A 17420-nucleotide genomic window follows, 5' to 3' on the forward strand; every position below is an offset into this window, starting at 1 on the left:
CATGCAGAGAATGTATCCATCAGTACTAGTAAAATGCCTGTTGTTCCTTCAACATCTAATGTAGATGATAACCCTGTGAATATAAAAGATTTTATTGCTGATGCGATTCAGAAGGCTTTGTCTGCTATTCCGCCTTCTAATAAATGTAAAAGGTCTTTTAAAACTTCTCCTAAAGTTGCTGAAATTTTAAATGACCGACAACATACTGATTTATCCTCCTCTGATTAGAATCTATCTGATTCAGAAGACCCTACCTCAGATATTGACACTGACAAATCTACTTATCTCTTTAAGATGGAGTATATTTGTTCCTTGTTAAAAGAGGTGTTGATTACTTTGGATATTGAGGAAACTAGTCCTCTTGATATTAAAACTAGTAAATGTTTAAATTCTGTTTATAAACCTCCTGTGGTTTCTCCAGAGGTTTTTCCAGTTCCTGATGTTATTTCTGATATGATTTCAAAGGAATGGAATAGGCTTGGTACTTCTTTTATTCCTTCTGCTAGGTTTAAAAAAGTTGTATCCTTTGCCAGCAATTAGATTGGAATTTTGGGAACAAATCCCCAAAGTTTATGGGGCTATCTCTACTCTTGCCAAACATACTACTATCCCTATGGAATATAGTACTTCCTTTAAGGATCCTTTAGATAGGAAACTTGAATCTTATCTAAGGAAAGCTTATTTATATTCTGGCTATCTTCTCAGGCCTGCCATTTATATGGCTGATGTTGCAGCTGCATCAACTTTTTGGTTGAAAATTTAGCACAACAGGAAACAGATCCTGATTTGTCTAGCATTGTTTGCTTGCTTCAACATGCTAACCATTTTATCTGTGATGCTATTTTTTATATCATCAAAATTGATGTTAAACCTATGTCTTTAGCTATCTTAGCTAGAATAGCTTTGTGGCTTAAATATTGGACTGCTGACATGTTATCTAAGTCTAGATTTCTATCTCTTTCTTTCCAAGGTAACAATTTGGTTCTCAGTTGGATTCAATTATTTCAACTGTTACTAGGGGAAAGGGAGTTTTTTTTACCTCAGGATAAAAGATCTAAGGGTAAATTTAAGGCTTCTAAACATTTTAGTTCTTTTCGACAGAATAAGGAACAGAAAGCCAATCCTTCCCCAAAGAATCTGGTTCCAATTAGAAACCCTATTCAAGTTGGAATAAATCCAAGCCTTTTAAGAAACCAAAGCCAGCCCCCAAGTCTGCATGAAGATGCAAGTCTTCCAGGTTGGGGAGCTGTCTGGGGATCTCTGACAGCATAAGGGTTTTGGAAATCTCAAGAGGCGAGGTTACTAATAGGTCCCGCCTCAGAGAATCACAGCTCATTCTACTAGATCAGTCTCCACTTTGTGGGTTTTTAAGAATGAAGCTTCAGTTGATCAGATTTGCAAAGCAGCGACTTAGTCTTCTTTGCATACATTTACTAAATTCTACAGTTTTGATGTATTTGCCTCTTCTGAAGCAGTTTTTGGTAGAAAAGTTCTTCAGACAGTTGTTTGTTTGATTCCTCTGCTTATGTTAAGTTTTTTTTCTTTTCATTTATGAGAAAAACTTATTCTTTTGGTTGTGGATTTAATTTTTTCAGCGGAAAATGGCTGTTTTTATTTTATCCCTCCCTCTCTAGTGACTCTTATGTGGAGTTCCACTTCTAGGGTATTACTATCCCATACGTCACTAGCTCATGGACTCTTGCCAATTACACGAAAGAAAACATAATTTATGTAAGAACTTACATGATAAATGTATTTCTTTCATATTAGGAAGAGTCCATGAGACCCACCCTTTTTATGGTGGTTATGTTTTTTTGTATAAAGCACAATTATATTTCCAATTTCTTTATTGATGCTTTTCACTCCTTTTTTTTTCTATTACCCCACTACTTGGCTATTCGTTTTGAGGTTTGGGAATCTTTGCCCCTCCTGGTAGGATTGTATATCCCATACGTCACTAGCTTATGGACTCTTGCCAATATGAAAGAAATGAATTATGATTTTATTTTGGAGGTGAAAGCAACACGGTTGACTCAGAGGATGTGGGCAGCTTGGTTCCCTGGAGGTGACACAGGGCCGCCACTTTCAACACTTTCTGCTTTTATACATGGTTTGGGAGAACCGGACTGGCAGCGAGCACCTGAGGGAAGTGCTAACATTGCTTCATACTTTTATCCTTTCTAAAATCTGTTTAGGAGCCAGAAATACTTTTAGGAGCCAGACAGTCATATTTGTATATAGATATATGGAGAATAGCCAGAAAAGTTAAGAGCCAGGGGTAAATTTCTAGTAGCCAGTGGCTTGGTTTGTTGAGCCCTAATGTACAGTGAAACTGAATATATGTATGCATAATTTGGAGTGTAGGTACACAGAAAACTTTTTTTTATTTTTGTAAACACAGTCTATTTTGTAAACCCGCTTTAAAAACAGGCGCCCGCAGCCTACATCACAGCTCAGTGGCAATATTGGTGGACTTTTGCTGAAATATATATAAACACACACGCATGCTTAGTTGTATGTTACTAGACAAATATAAAATTCAATAATTTTCATTCATCTCTGGTATTCAATGGTGTAAAACAAATTCTTCCTCCAATTAAAAAGAAACAAAGCTAAATTGGTATATTTGTACTTGTTAATATAGCAATAGTGGGAAACTTTCACTACATGAATGAAATGGACAGGGATAGGCAAGGTGTCCATGACTAGCCCTTGCAGTGTCCGCCACAACCTTAGTATATATTTTCTTTCTGATTAAATAATAGGAATAAAAAAATATGTAGTGTGAATAAAGTTAGTGGCTTGTCAAGAATGCTAGTGATATTGGGTGGTAAGTTATGGAAAAAATAAAGCCTCAGTGAAATTATAGGGTCAGTGGTATCTGCATCAGTATAATAACACCCAGTGCTATATAATGACACAGTAGTGACACTGGCACATGGGTATAGCCAGAGGAGGGCTGGTTATAGGATCAGTGGTATCTGCATCAATATAATAACACCAAGCACTGTAAAATAATGTTTTTAATTTCAAATGTACCTTGGTGTCCTTGACTAAGGTCTGCACTATGAAAAATGTCTGCCACAGACTTTGTCTGTGCCTATCCCTGGAAATGAAGTTATTAGTTTGTGATATACAACACATATTATTTTCATATCCTTTATAACTGATCAGCAATTACTCTTAATAACAAAATGGAAAATTATATATAATTATTATACTTCATTTTTGCAATTTCATAATAAAAAAACAATCTCTTAAGAGCTGTCCTTGGTAGCTATTTATGCAGATATCTGCTACTAGCATGAGAAAGTCTGCAATCATCCTAAACACTTTTTACATAATAAATGTAACACAAATATTTATAATCTACATTAAATATGTATTCTAGGTTCCAATGAGCAAAAAGTGCACCTTTTTAGTTTCCTCTGTTTCCTGGGGAGGGGGGAGTTTATATTAAAGAAGCTTATTCTGGTCTAGCCAAGCATCGTTAACCCCTTTGCTGTCTTCTAGGATGTGTTAGGGAGATAGCACCCTAGATCCTCTATCCTTTTAATGTTATTTTTTGTTGTTGTTTTACTAATCATTTAGAGTTGGATAGGCTGCAGAAAGAGAGCTTGATTAGTGGAGGAGTTGTTTTTTTTGTGTGGAGACTAGGTATGCCATAGTGTTCCAGGAAATAGAGGGAGGATGTGCTGTTATTGTATATAAACACTGTTTGTTTAAAGTCTCATACACTTGTTAATATAATTTGCATATTAGAAATCTTTATTTGACAATTATAGATCAAACTTTACTTCAGAATCAAATACATAGAGTAATTAATTAAATTTAATATTTTGCTTGCATTTGTTTATGTGCAGTGGTTAGAAAGAATGGTGGATTCGATAGGAAAACCTCTTTCAAAGTTTGCTGCCATGCTTTTGCAGTCTCCGGTTAAGCACTTAATTGAAGAGAAGGCTGCATTGCATAGCTTTTTAGCGCATTGCAGTCTCTTGACATCCAAGGACATAGACTGAACCCTACCTACCAAATTATCGTCTCACATCTGTCATCAAGATGACTCATTGGCAACATTCATGTATCGAGATGTCAGGGCAGTTTCAGTATCAAAAGTATATCTGTCCATACCCATGAAATGGTAGCCATTATACTGTATAAAATAATATTGCTTCTATAACATTGTGAATGGTTACTGTTCAGGTTTACATTTTATCATGACTGCAGGAATGTGATTGGTTCTGTGCTGTTTTACATTTTATCATGGCTGCAGCAATGTGAATCATTACTGTGCAGATTTACATTTTATTATGGCTGCAGCAATGTGAATGGCTACTTTGCAGATTTACATTTTATCATGGCTGCAGCAATGTGATTGGTTACTGTGCAGATTTACATTTTATCATGGCTGCAGCAATGTGATTGGTTACTGCTATCTCTACAGTGATAAACATTTTTTTATATCTGCGAGGCTTAGATTGCTCTACCTTTTTAGTTATCTTAAATGTTCTATGAGAATTATCTTTATTTCATATAACAATATTGTTTATTACTGGATTGTTTTGGTAGAGTTGATTAAAAATATTTTCATAAAGGTAGATTGGAGAATCCTAACTTATTTATTATAATAATGTTATTATCAAAAGTCAGTAGAGTGCCATTTTACATGCTTGTAATAGATGTCTATCAAACATTCTTAGAGAATGTTGCAGCTATGTGAACATTGTCTAAGAATGCGAAGAATGTCTGTCACATAATTATGCACTACTATGTCTATATATACAAGAGTATGGTTGCTTAGATTAATCAGCCACAGAAAGGTATTCCTTGTTGTCCTATACAGTTAGTGGAAATATCTGCAATGGTGTGAATGATAATTATGCAAATAATTGTATATACAACTGGATAATAAGATCATATTATAACATCAACCCATGATGTGTATAATTATTTTTCTACATGTATTGAGTCAAATTCTCAGATCATGATTTTTGTGTTTTTCTTTTTAACCTAGTCTTTTTTCCTGATATTTATTTCTGTTTTGCTTATTATTTCAATTCATATAAATATCATACAAGCTAGTAAAAGTATTTTGACTGTTATAAAAAATACTAACGGATAATAAACCTTAAAGGTCTACTATGTGTAAATATTTTACATTTCTTATTCGTTCATATGCTTAATAATATCATATCAAAACAGAGATGTTGGTTATTTGTCCTAGTTGGCAAGTGGTGAGTGAAGTTTGATGGTTGAATAACAATTGCAGCACTCACTTAATATTTCCATTTATTTCAGGAAAAAGAAATCTTGTAATAAGGTGTTTTTAGGGGGACTTTTTCATTAACTCGCAATTGCAGATTTGTATGGCATAAAACATTATTTAGTGAATTTTTGCTAAAATACTTTTCAGTGACCTTTACTGGACAATACAGTATAATCCTTTTAGTAGTATATTCTACAACATGGCTGTTGTTTTAAAGTCTGTTTCTTCCCTTTGTTACTTTCATCGAGTTACTTATAACAATGTGTGTAGTGAAGACCGGGTTCCATACCTACATATACTTTGCTTTAACTTTACATTATCAGTTATATTTGAGGTTAACTGCATTTCATTTCCACAATTCTTTGCAAAAATATTATACTTCTAAATATCACATTGTATTTGCAAAAGTAAGATATTACTTTTGACCAATATGTTTAATGAGTTTATTGATGACAACTAGTTGAGTATGTGCATAAATTGGTTTCCTTAAAGGGATATGAAGCCCAAATCTTTTCTTTCATGATTCAGATAGAGCATGCAATTTTAAACACCTTTCTTATTTACTTCTATTATCAATTTTTCTTTGTTCTCGGGTATATTTTGTATGGCAGCAGTTTTGCAAGAATGTTGTCCATTTGCAAGAGCACTAGATGGCAGCATGATTTCCTGCCTTGTAGTGTTCCAGTTGCCATCCTAGGTATCTCTTCAACACAGAATATCATGGGACCTATGCAAATTTGATTATAGAAGTAAATTAAGCTTTCAGGATTCCGATAGAGGATGCAATTTTAAGCAACATTCTAAGTTACTCCTATTATCAATTTTTCTTTGTTCTCTTGCTATCTGTATTTGAACGTAAGCTTATAAACCGGCCCATTTTTCATTCAGAACCTGGGAATCGCTTGCTGATTGTTGGCTACATTTAGGCACTGATCAGAAAATGCTACCCAGGTACTGAGCTAAAAATGGGCCGGCTCCTATGCTTTCATTCTTGCTTTATTAACCCCTTAATGACAACTGACGTACCAGGTACGTCATGCATTAACTAACAGTTAATGACAATAGACGTACCTGGTACGTCAGTTGTCTAAGAGAGTGCTGGAAGCGATCGCAATCGCTTCCAGCAGCTCTCAGGGTATTGCAGTGATGCCTCCATATGGAGGCATCCTGCAATACCTTTTCAGAAGACTCCGATGCAGAGAGAGCCACTCTGTGGCCCTCTCTGCACCGGTAGCGATGGTGCCGGTTCGTTGGTGGGTGGGAGCACATCAGGGAGGCGGGTGGGCGGCCCATCGCTACCCGGCATCCGGTTCCTGTAAGTGCTATGTGCACGCCGGGTGCTGGGAGCGTGCGGGGGCGCCCGATTACATGGCCACTGACACCAATGAGAAAGGAAGAGGGGACAAAAATGAATGAAATATAAATAAATATATAAGGATCTGGGAGGGGGAGGGGGTTGGGGTATTGTGGGGGGCTGCTACACTACAGAAAACATTAAAATGGCAAAAAATTGCAAAAAAAACCACTTGTTTTGGGGGCAAATTGGGTACTGGCAGACAGCTGCCAGTACCCAAGATGGCGGCAATTAGGTAGGGGAGAGGGTTAGAGAGCTGGGGGGGGGGATCATGGAGGTTGGGGCTAAGGCAGGGGTCCATCACAGCTAAAACATTTTAATTTTTTTTATTAAAAAAAAGAAAAACTCCTTTTATTTAGTACTGGTAGACTTTCTGCCAGTACTTAAGATGGCGGGGACAATTGTGGGGTGGGGGAGGGAAGAGAACTGTTTGGGAGGGATCAGGGGGTGGGATGTGTCAGGTGGGAGGCTGATCTCTACCCTAAAGCTAAAATTAACCCTGCAAGCTCCCTACAACCTACCTAATTAACCCCTTCACTGCTGGGCATAATTTACGTGTGGTGCGCAGCAGCATTTAGTGGCCTTCTAATTACCAAAAAGCAATGCCAAAGCCATATAAGTCTGCTATTTCTGAACAAAGGGGATCCCAAAGAAGCATTTACAACCATTTGTGCCTTAATTGCACAAGCTGTTTGTAAATAATTTCAGTGGGAAACCTAAAGTTTGTGACAAAATTTGTGAAAAAGTGAACTTTTTTTTTTATTTGATGACATTTGGCGGTGAAATGGTGGCATGAAATATACCAAAATGGGCCTAGATCAATACTTTGGGTTGTCTTCTAAAAAAAAATATATACATGTCAAGGGATATTCAGGTATTCCTGACAGATATCAGGGTTCCAATGTAACTAGCGCTAATTTTGAAAAAAAGTTGTTTGGAAATAGCAAAGTGCTACTTGTATTTATGGCCCTATAACTTGCAAAAAAAGTAAAGAACATGTAAACATTGGGTATTTCTAAACTCAGGACAAAATTTAGAAACTATTTAGCATAGGTGTTTTTTGGTGATTGTAGATGTGTAACAGATTTTGGGGGTCAAAGTTAGAAAAAGTGTGTTTTTTTCAATTTTTTCCTCATATTTTATATTTTTTTTATAGGAAATTATAAGATATGATGAAAATAATGGTATCTTTAGAAAGTCCATTTAATGGCGAGAAAAACGGTATATAATATGTGTGGGTACAGTAAACGAGTAAGAGGAAAATTACAGCTAAACACAAACACCGCAGAAATGTAAAAATAGCCATTGTCATTAAGGGTAAGAAAATTGAAAAATGGTCCGGTCATTAAGGGGTTAAATGAAGATAGCAAGAGAACAGAGAAAAAAATTATAATAGGAATACATTATAAAGTTGCTTAAAATTGCCTGCTCTACCTGAATCATGGAAGTTTAATTTTGACTAGACTATTCCTTTAAATGTGTATTTTTTAGAAGCCTGATATGTTAACAAAAATATCTTAATCTTGCAGCCGTCTTTTGGGGAGACATTGCCTTAGATGAAGAAGATTTAAAAATGTTTCAAATAGACAGGACAATTGACCTCACTCAGCACTCAAATGAAAAAGTGGGACACACCACAGGTAAGACCTATTCTCTATTTTTATTAATCTGAATTTTAATAATAGGAAAATCACAATTGTAACTCATTATTGCTTTTTTTTTTTTTTTTTTTTTTTTTTACAATCTGAACCCAATAGCTTTTACTTATTATTATTATTATTATTATTATTATTATTATTATTATTATTATTATTAATTTATATTTCATACCTTATCCTCAAATATTAAACATCTAAGTCTTACTGCATTATCTTTTGTATGAGATATTATTTTATTAGCATACTCCTGAGAAATGGCTGGGCACCTATTTTGTACCATAGGCATACTTGCTCACTAAGATCTTGGGTCACATTATCTGAGTTGGACAAGTTCTAAAAGTTTGTGTTTTACTGATGTGAAATAGCCTTGGGATAATCAACCTAGACCTATAAGGGAAGTCCAATGTAAATTACTTGTCCATTGTATCTAGAAGAGTACTTATAAGTTATAAGATACAATTTATCTGTTTATACATTTATCTGTTTTTGTCCCTTGAAGATTTCCTTTTTAACAGTTTTTCACTGATAAACTTTAGGACCGGTTTTCATTTGTGAAAGGAATAATTCTGTATCCAGGGAGTGGGAACTTACTATAGGGAAACTATTTCAATGCTGTTTGTTCTTAATTACTAAAAGGACAATCTACACAAAAATTGTTATTGTTTAAAAAGATAAGCAATGCCTTTACTACCCATTCCCCAGTTTTGCACAACTAACATTGTTAGATTAATATACTTTATATCATTTAAACCTCTAAATGTCTGCATGTTTCAAAGGCTCTATTGACAGCCTCTTAATCACATGCTTTCTTATTTGCTTTTCACAACAGTAGACTGCTAGTTCATGTGGGCTATATAGATAACATTGTGTTCACGCCCAAGGAGTTATTTAAGATTTAGCACAACACAGTACTAAATGCAAGTCAAAAGATAATACTGTACATGCAAAGTCATGTGATCAGGGGGCTGTCAGAAGATGCTTAGATACAAGGTAATCACAGAGGTAAAAAGTATAGTAATATAACTGTTGGTTATGCACAAGTGGGAATGGGTAATAAAGGGATCATCTATCTCTTAAAACAATAAAAATTATATTGCAGACTGTCCCTTTAAGTGGGGAAAATGTGCTTTTCTGCTTATTGTAGTGTTTTATTTGTTTCAGTGGGTTATAATTTATATTACTGATTGACAAAAAGTGTAATGCATAGGATTTTTAATAAATTTTATTTGCTTAGGAAGAAAACATGGTGACCTAATGTTATATATATTTTAAATGGACATTGATGTTACTTTTGTTTTTGTATCTTAATAAAAGTATGTTAAAGATTAAGATAAAAAAAAAGAGAAAAAAACTTCTTGTTGTATTGCTTGTGTGGCAAGCCCCTGTCAACCAATATGGGTGTGTGAGTTGTCCCTATGGATTAGTTGTGGTTAAACATGTACTTCAGGTTCGTTTAAAAAAATAAATTTTTAAAGAGTTTTAACATATTCTTTATCATGGAAAAAATAAATGGAATACAATGGAATAGTGCCCTTTCATATAAAAAGTGCATACATACACTTCAGTGATCCTTTAAAGGGACTCAAGTCAAAATTTAACTTTCACGATTCAGATAAAGCATTCGGTTTTAAACAACTTTCCAGTTTACTTCTATTATCTAAATTGCTTTGTTCTCTGGGTATCCTTTGTTGGAAAGCATAGGCTCGGGAGCAGTACACTACTGTGAGCTAGCTGCTGATTGGTGGCTTCACATGAACGCCTCTTTTCTTTTGCTCCCCAGATGTGTTCACCTAGCTTCCAAGGAGGAATTAAGCAAATCTGATAGTAAATTGTAAAGTTGTTAAAGGGACACTAAACCCAAAACATTTCTTTCATGATTCAGATAGAGAATACAATTTTAAACATTCCAATTTACTTCTATTATTTAATTTGCTTCATTCTTTAGATATCCTTTGTTGAATAAATAGCAATGCACATGGGTGAGCCAATCATACGAGGCATCTATGTGCAGCAACCAATCATCAGCTACTGAGCCTATTTAGATATGCTTTACAGCAATGTATATCAAGAGAATGAAGCAAGTTAGATCATGGATGTAAATTAGAAAGTAGTTTAAAATTGCATGTTTTTTCTAAATCACAAAATAAAAAATGTGGGTTTCATGTCCCTTTAAAAACTGTCAGCTCTGTCTGAATCACAAAATAGAAAAATGGGTTTCATGCCCCTTTAAGTGTGGTAAGAAAACAAGTGCTACTCTTACTATACAATGTGTGTTATGCCAGTTATTTTATAACTGCTTACAGTATTAGCAATGCAAATAATGCACATATTTTACATGTTTTCTAATAATTGCTCCGAAGCAAAGGAATTTTAGGCAAGGGAACATTATGCCAATTCTACTGCGTTTATATTATTACTGCATTCTTTTTTTAGTTTTATTTTTTTTTAATGTAGTTATTAATTCCTCAGCATTCTTGACATGAATGCTGATTATATGGAATATTATTTACATTTACATGCATTTGGCAGATCAGATTAGTGATGGATATAATTTAAAAATAAAAAAAATAATAATTACACACATTCATTTTAATCTTAAACGTTTCCATGTGAAATATCTTTCATGATTGCAAAAACAGACACCAAGCTGTTGAAAATAACAATAACAAGCTGTTTGAGAAAGAGCATTTAAGTGTGATGTCCATTAAAGAAAGGACATTGCAATTTTACTGAAAAAACACTATAAATAAAATAGAACTATTCATTGTATTGAATGTAAACCATAATGTATTCATTTTTGGATAATATCCATGTTTTGGGAGAAAAAACAGAACTAAATTTGCATTAAATGGCTCATGCTTGTTAGTAAAGTTTTCTCTATGGTTTTGTTAACCGTTGTGATATTGAACCTGGGTTTTCTGAGAATATGTGCCAGATAAACAATAATTGGCTAGATTACGAGTTGTGTGTTAAGGTAAAAAAGCAGCGTTAAGAGGTCCTAACGCTGCTCTTTTACGCCCGCTGCTATTATGAGTCTTGAAGGTTTAGGGTCACTGCACACTTCTTTGCCCTTACAGCAAAACGACTTACGTAAACTTCGGAAAGTCTTTTTTCTATGGGACTTCCATAGTGCCGGTATTACGAGTCTGTCCTGGGAGGCCAAAAAGTGAGCGGTACACCCTCTACCTCCAAGATCCGTAACGCATTCTAATGTCAGTAGCTATGAGTTTCATGGTCCAACGCCGTAGCATAAAACTCATAACTAAAGTGCTAAAAAGTACACTAACACCCATAAACTACCTATTAACCCCTAAACCGAGACCCTCCCGCATAACAAACACTAAAATAAAAATTTTAACCCCTAATCTGCCGCTCCGGACACCACCGCCACCTACATTATATATATATGAACCCCTAATCTACTGCCCCCAACATCGCCGACACCTACATTATATTTGTTAACCCCCAATAGAATGCGAGCTCAATCCTATTGGCTGATTGGATCAGCCAATAGGATTGAACTTCAATCCTAATGGCTGATTGCATCAGCCAATAGGATTTTTTCTACCTTAATTCCGATTGGCTGATTCTATCAGCCAATCGGAATCTAAGGGACGCCATCTTGGATGACGTCACTTAAAGGTACCTTCATTCGTCTTTAGTCCATCGGATGAAGAGGATGCTCCGCGTCGGATGTCTTGAAGATGGAGCCGCTCCGCGATGGATGAAGATAGAAGATCCGTCTGAATGAAGACTTCTGCCCGTCTGGAGGACCACTTCACCCGGCTTGGATGAAGACTTCTCCCGGCTTCGTTGAGGACTTCGGCCCGGTTGGATGAAGACTTCTGCCGCTTCCTTGAGGATGGATGTTGGATCTTCAGAACAGTAAGTATATCTTCAGGGGGTTAGTGTTATGTTTTTTTAAGGGTGTATTGGGTGGGTTTTATTTTTAGGTTAGGGACTTTGGGCTGCAAAAGAGCTAACTGCCTTTTTAAGGGCAATGCCCATCCAAATGCCCTTTTCAGGGCAATGGGGAGCTTAGGTTTTTTTAGTTAGGCTTTTATTTGGGGAGTTGGTTTTTACTGTTGGGGGGCTTGTTTGTATTTTTTTTTTACAGGTAAAAGAACTGATTACTTTGGGGCAATGTCCCGCAAAAGGCCCTTTTAAGGGCTATTGATAGTTTAGTTTAGGCTAGGGTTTTTTTATTTTGGGGGGGCTTTTTTATTTTGATAGGGCTATTAGATTAGGTGTAATTAGTTTAAATAACTTGTAATTTGTTTATTATTTTCTGTAATTTAGTGTTTTTTTTTTTTTGTACTTTAGCTAATTTAATTTATTTAATTGTTGTTAATTTAGTTAATTTAATAATAGTGTAGTGTTAGGTGTTATTGTAACTCAGGTTAGGTTTTATTTTACAGGTACTTTTGTATTTATTTTAGCTAGGTAGTTATTAAATAGTTAATAACTATTTAGTAACTATTCTACCTAGTTTAAAATAAATACAAACTTGCCTGTAAAATAAAAATAAACCCTAAGTTAGCTACAATGTAACTATTAGTTATATTGTAGCTAGCTTAGGGTTTATTTTACAGGTAAGTATTTAGTTTAAATAGGAATAATTTAGTTAATTATAGTAATTTTATTTAGATTTATTTAAATTATATTTAAGTTAGGGGGTGTTAGGGTTAGACTTAGGTTTATGGGTTAATACATTTAGTATAGTGGGGGCGGCAGATTAGGGGTTAATAAATGTATGTATGTGGCGGCGATGTTAGGGACGGCAGATTAGGGGTTACTAATGTTTAACTAATGTTTGTGAGGCGGGAGTGCGGCGGTTTAGAGGTTAATATGTTTATTATAGTGGCGGCGACGTTGGGGGCGGCAGATTAGGGGTTAAGTGTAGGTAGGTGGCGGCGACATTGGGGAGGCAGATTAGGGGTTAATAAATATAATGTAGGTGGCGGCGGCGGTGTTGGGGGCAACAAATTAGGGGTTCATAAGTATAATGTAGGTGGCGGAGGTGTCCGGAGCGGCAGATTAGGGGTTAATAAAATATAATGCAGGTGTCGACGATGTCGGGGCGGCAGATTAGGGGTTAATAAGTGTAAGATTAGGGGTGTTTAGACTCGGGGTTCATGTTTGGGTGTTAGGTGTAGACATAAATTTTATTTCCCCATAGGAATCAAAGGGGCTGCGTTACTGAGTTTTACGCTGCTTTTTTGCAGGTGTTAGACTTTTTCTCAGCCGGCTCTCCCCGTTGATTCTTATGGGGAAATCATGCACGAGCACGTACGACCAGCTCATCTCTCACTTAAGCAGCGCTGGTATTGAAGTGTGGTAATGAGCAAAATTTTGCTCAACGCTCACTTCTTGCCTTTTAACGCTGGGTTTGTAAAAACCCGTAATACCAGCGCTGTAGGAAAGTGAGCGGTAAGAGAAAACTGCTCGTTAGCACCGCATAGCCTCTAACGCAAAACTCGTAATCTAGCCGAATGTTAGTTAAAGGGACATGAAAACCCAAATGTTCCTTTCATGATTCAAACAGAACATACAATTAAAAAAATAGTTTCCAATTTACTTCTACTGTATTAACACATTTGCTTAGTCCTCATGGTATTCTTTGATGAAGAGTTACCTAGGTAGGTAGCGTGCACATGTTTGGAGCACTATATGGCAGGAAGATGTGCTGTTATCTAGTGCTCTTGCTAATGTACAACATTCTTGCAAAACTGCTGCCATATAGTGTTACAGACTTGTGCACACTCCAGAATGTACCTCCCTGCTTTTCAAAAAAGGATATCAAGGGAACAAAGACAATTTGAATATAAAAGTAGATTGAAAAGTTGTCCATTTAAAGTATATTGTGTGCCTCTAATTAACAAAAAGACTGCCCTTTAGCATGATTCACAAGTTTAACATGCATATAAAAGAATGTGCAGCCCTGTTACCAATATGCAATAGTTTATGTAATGTATATGCTTGTGACATAAGGAATTCCCATAAGTCTGTTGTACACATATTTTCCCAAAATTAACACAGTTGTGTGTTATTTTATTGAGTTATATCTATTAGATTGACTGACAAGTGAGACATAATTCACGGTTCTCACATTTCATTGCTGAAAAATAGTGCTGGCCAGTTATTGACTTTAAATATTTGCAATGAAAATAACACCCATAAAAGGTACTAGTGTGTTTAGAGAATCATATCTGTGAGGAAAAAATGTGTGACTTCATTTGTAAAATAAAGCTGATGGATACACTTAAAATGAGACATCTAAACGTATGTTCATGAGAAAAGGCATGCAAAGGGATCATAAAAACAAATAAAGCAAAAATAGAACAAAAATACATTATTTTTTAATAAATTAAGCAGAAAATGAAACAGAAATAAAATATCCTTAGTTATTTTATAGATATAATAATCTTGTCTACATAAACTTACAGTATAAAAACGTGTGTGAACAGATGGACATAAGGGCAAGATATGGTTATTATGATGGAATGTGATGTTGTAAGGGACAGTCTAGTCCAAATTAAACTTTCATGATTCAGATAGGGCATGCAATTTTAAACAACTTTCCAACTTACTTTTATCAACAATTTTGCTTTGTACTCTTAGTATTCTTAGTTGAAAGCTAAACCTAGTTAGGCTCATATGCTAATTTCTTAGACCTTGAAGGCCACCTCTTATCTGAATGCATTTTAACAGTTTTTCACCACTAGAGGGTGTTAGTTCATGTGTGCCATATGGATAACATTGTGCTCACGCCTGTGGAGTTACCTAGGAGTCATCACTGATTGGCTAAAATCCAAGCCTGTCAAAAGAACTGAAATAAGGGGGCAGTCTGCAGAGGCTTAGATACAAGGTAATCACAGAGGTAAAAAGTGTATTAATATAACTGTGTTAGTTATGTAAAAACTGGGGAATTGGTAATAAAAAGATTAGCTATCTTTTTAAATAATAAAACATCTGGTTTAGACTTTCACTTTAAGTTATGTGAATGTCAGATTTGGGGGTTTATTGGCCTAAAGAGAGAGGTTTTGATGTTTTGTGTTAGAGAGTGTTTTATGATCATACAAGGGAGTTTCAGATAAAGCGTAGAATAAAAAAAAAAATGTTCTTACATGTGGACGTGAGAGTGTTTTATATGAGAAGGGACCAATTACATTTGTTATAGGAGTAAAGAAACTTTGGAGGCTAATAACAGAAATAACTGATGCTGTTAATCCTAAGGACGAATAATATTCTGCTGTAGATATGCAACATATGGTATATTCTATGGGCTAGATTTATCAAGCCCCTGCGGCAGCAAGTTCTCACAAGAACTTGCTCGCCGCGATTTATCAAGCAGCGGTCACCAGACCGCTGCTTCCCTAACATCTTCGCCACATCTATTCTGGCGAAATTAAATCTCCTCGGTCGAGTACGACCGAGGAGATTGACAGCTCCTGCCCGCGCGTGAAGCAGGCAACCCTCGGGAAAATAGCCGTCATATGAAATACAAGATGGCAGGGAAGTTTAATGTAGAGCAGGAGTAACATAGTAGATGAGGTTGAAAAAAAAGACCACTGAGTTCAACCTATACAAATCTAATATTCTTACAATAAAGCTCCAGTTGAACTTAAAGGTACAGTCAACACCAGAATTTTTGGCAGGGGGCGGGATTGCACGCGAGCGCAAAATTGCGCTCGTGTACAATGTTAATTACCTGCGGGTAATTGCGCCCCGCCACAGGCGAGCTGAGGCGTACAGGGGCGCGGGTTGATAAATCTAGCCCTAAGTGAACAATATGAGACAGACTTATGAATGGAGATGGAGAAGAATGGGCAAGTTTGTGGGCGGTTTCATTTGCCAGCTTGGAACATGATTGAACAATAGTTTTTATCAAGTTATCTGTAAGGAAAGGGGAATTCCGTGGACACTGATGTGTATACTACGCATGATGAAGCATATTGAAACTCTTAGTATAGATGATGGCATGGAATTGTGCTCTGTACCGCTGCTGCTGTGCTGAGAATGACTGCTGCTACTATCCTGCCTCCAGCAGTCCTTTGCATTTTATTTACATTGCTAATAATTTGTGCATTGTTGTGATAGTCATCGACATGCATGGTGATGTCAAATGCAATGGAAAGATACTTAATGGCAGGGGCACTCATTTTTCTTTATATGGGGACAGGGACTATTGTGGAGTACTTTTCCATTCTCTTCTTTGCTTAGAGGCAACCCTCCCTTGTTTGAAAGCAGTACATTCTCTACATGCCATTCTAAGATGCTTATGATGGCCAGAAAAAATGTCAGTCACATACAACCCAAGACAACAGGGAGGTTTAGTGAAGCAGGCAACCCTCGGGAAAATAGCCGTCATATGAAATACAAGATGGCAGGGAAGTTTAATGTAGAGCAGGAGTAACATAGTAGATGAGGTTGAAAAAAAAGACCACTGAGTTCAACCTATACAAATCTAATATTCTTACAATAAAGCTCCAGTTGAACTTAAAGGTACAGTCAACACCAGAATTTTTGTTGTTTTAAAAGATAGATAATCCCTTAATTAATCAATACCCAGTTTTACACAGCCAACACAGTTATAATAATAATAATAATAATAATAATAATAATACACATTTTACTTCTGTAATTACCTTGAATCTAAACCTCTGCAAACTGCCCCCTTATTTCAGTTCTTTTGACAGACTTGCATTCTAGCCAATCAGTGCTCACTTCTTGGTAAATTCATGAGCTCAATGTTATCAATATGAAACACATGAACTAATGCCATCTAGAGTGTGTCAATGCATTTAGATTAGAGGCGGCCTTCAAGGTCTAAGAAATTAGCACATGAACCTCCTAGGTTTAGCTTTCAACTAAGAATACCAAGAGAACAAAGCAAATTGGTGATAAAAGTAAATTGTAAAGTTGTTTAAACTTACATGCCCTATTTGAGTTTTTTTTTTAACTTAACTGTCCCTTTAAACTAATCCCATTAAAAGGTCAACCATTTAACACAAACAATCATATCCCTACATTCGGTTTCTAGCCAGAAATGTATCCAAACCATTTTTAAATGCATCTAAGGTATAGGCATTCACTACCTCCTCAGCTAATGAGTTCCACAATTTTATTGTTCTTACAGTGA

General features: G+C 35.8%; 1 protein-coding gene across 1 annotated transcript in view; it reads left to right on the forward strand.

Moving 5' to 3' along the window:
* Nucleotides 1–17420, forward strand: part of TLL1 (tolloid like 1) — a 232198-nt gene that overhangs the window by 120633 nt on the left and 94145 nt on the right. Inside the window, exon 3 of the mRNA XM_053703804.1 lies at nucleotides 8150–8260. Within this exon, the coding sequence (XP_053559779.1) occupies nucleotides 8150–8260 (111 nt within the window). The remainder of the gene's footprint in view (nucleotides 1–8149; nucleotides 8261–17420) is intronic.

This window comes from Bombina bombina, chromosome 2 (assembly GCF_027579735.1).
Source record: "Bombina bombina isolate aBomBom1 chromosome 2, aBomBom1.pri, whole genome shotgun sequence".
NCBI classification, from domain to species: Eukaryota; Metazoa; Chordata; class Amphibia; order Anura; family Bombinatoridae; genus Bombina; species Bombina bombina.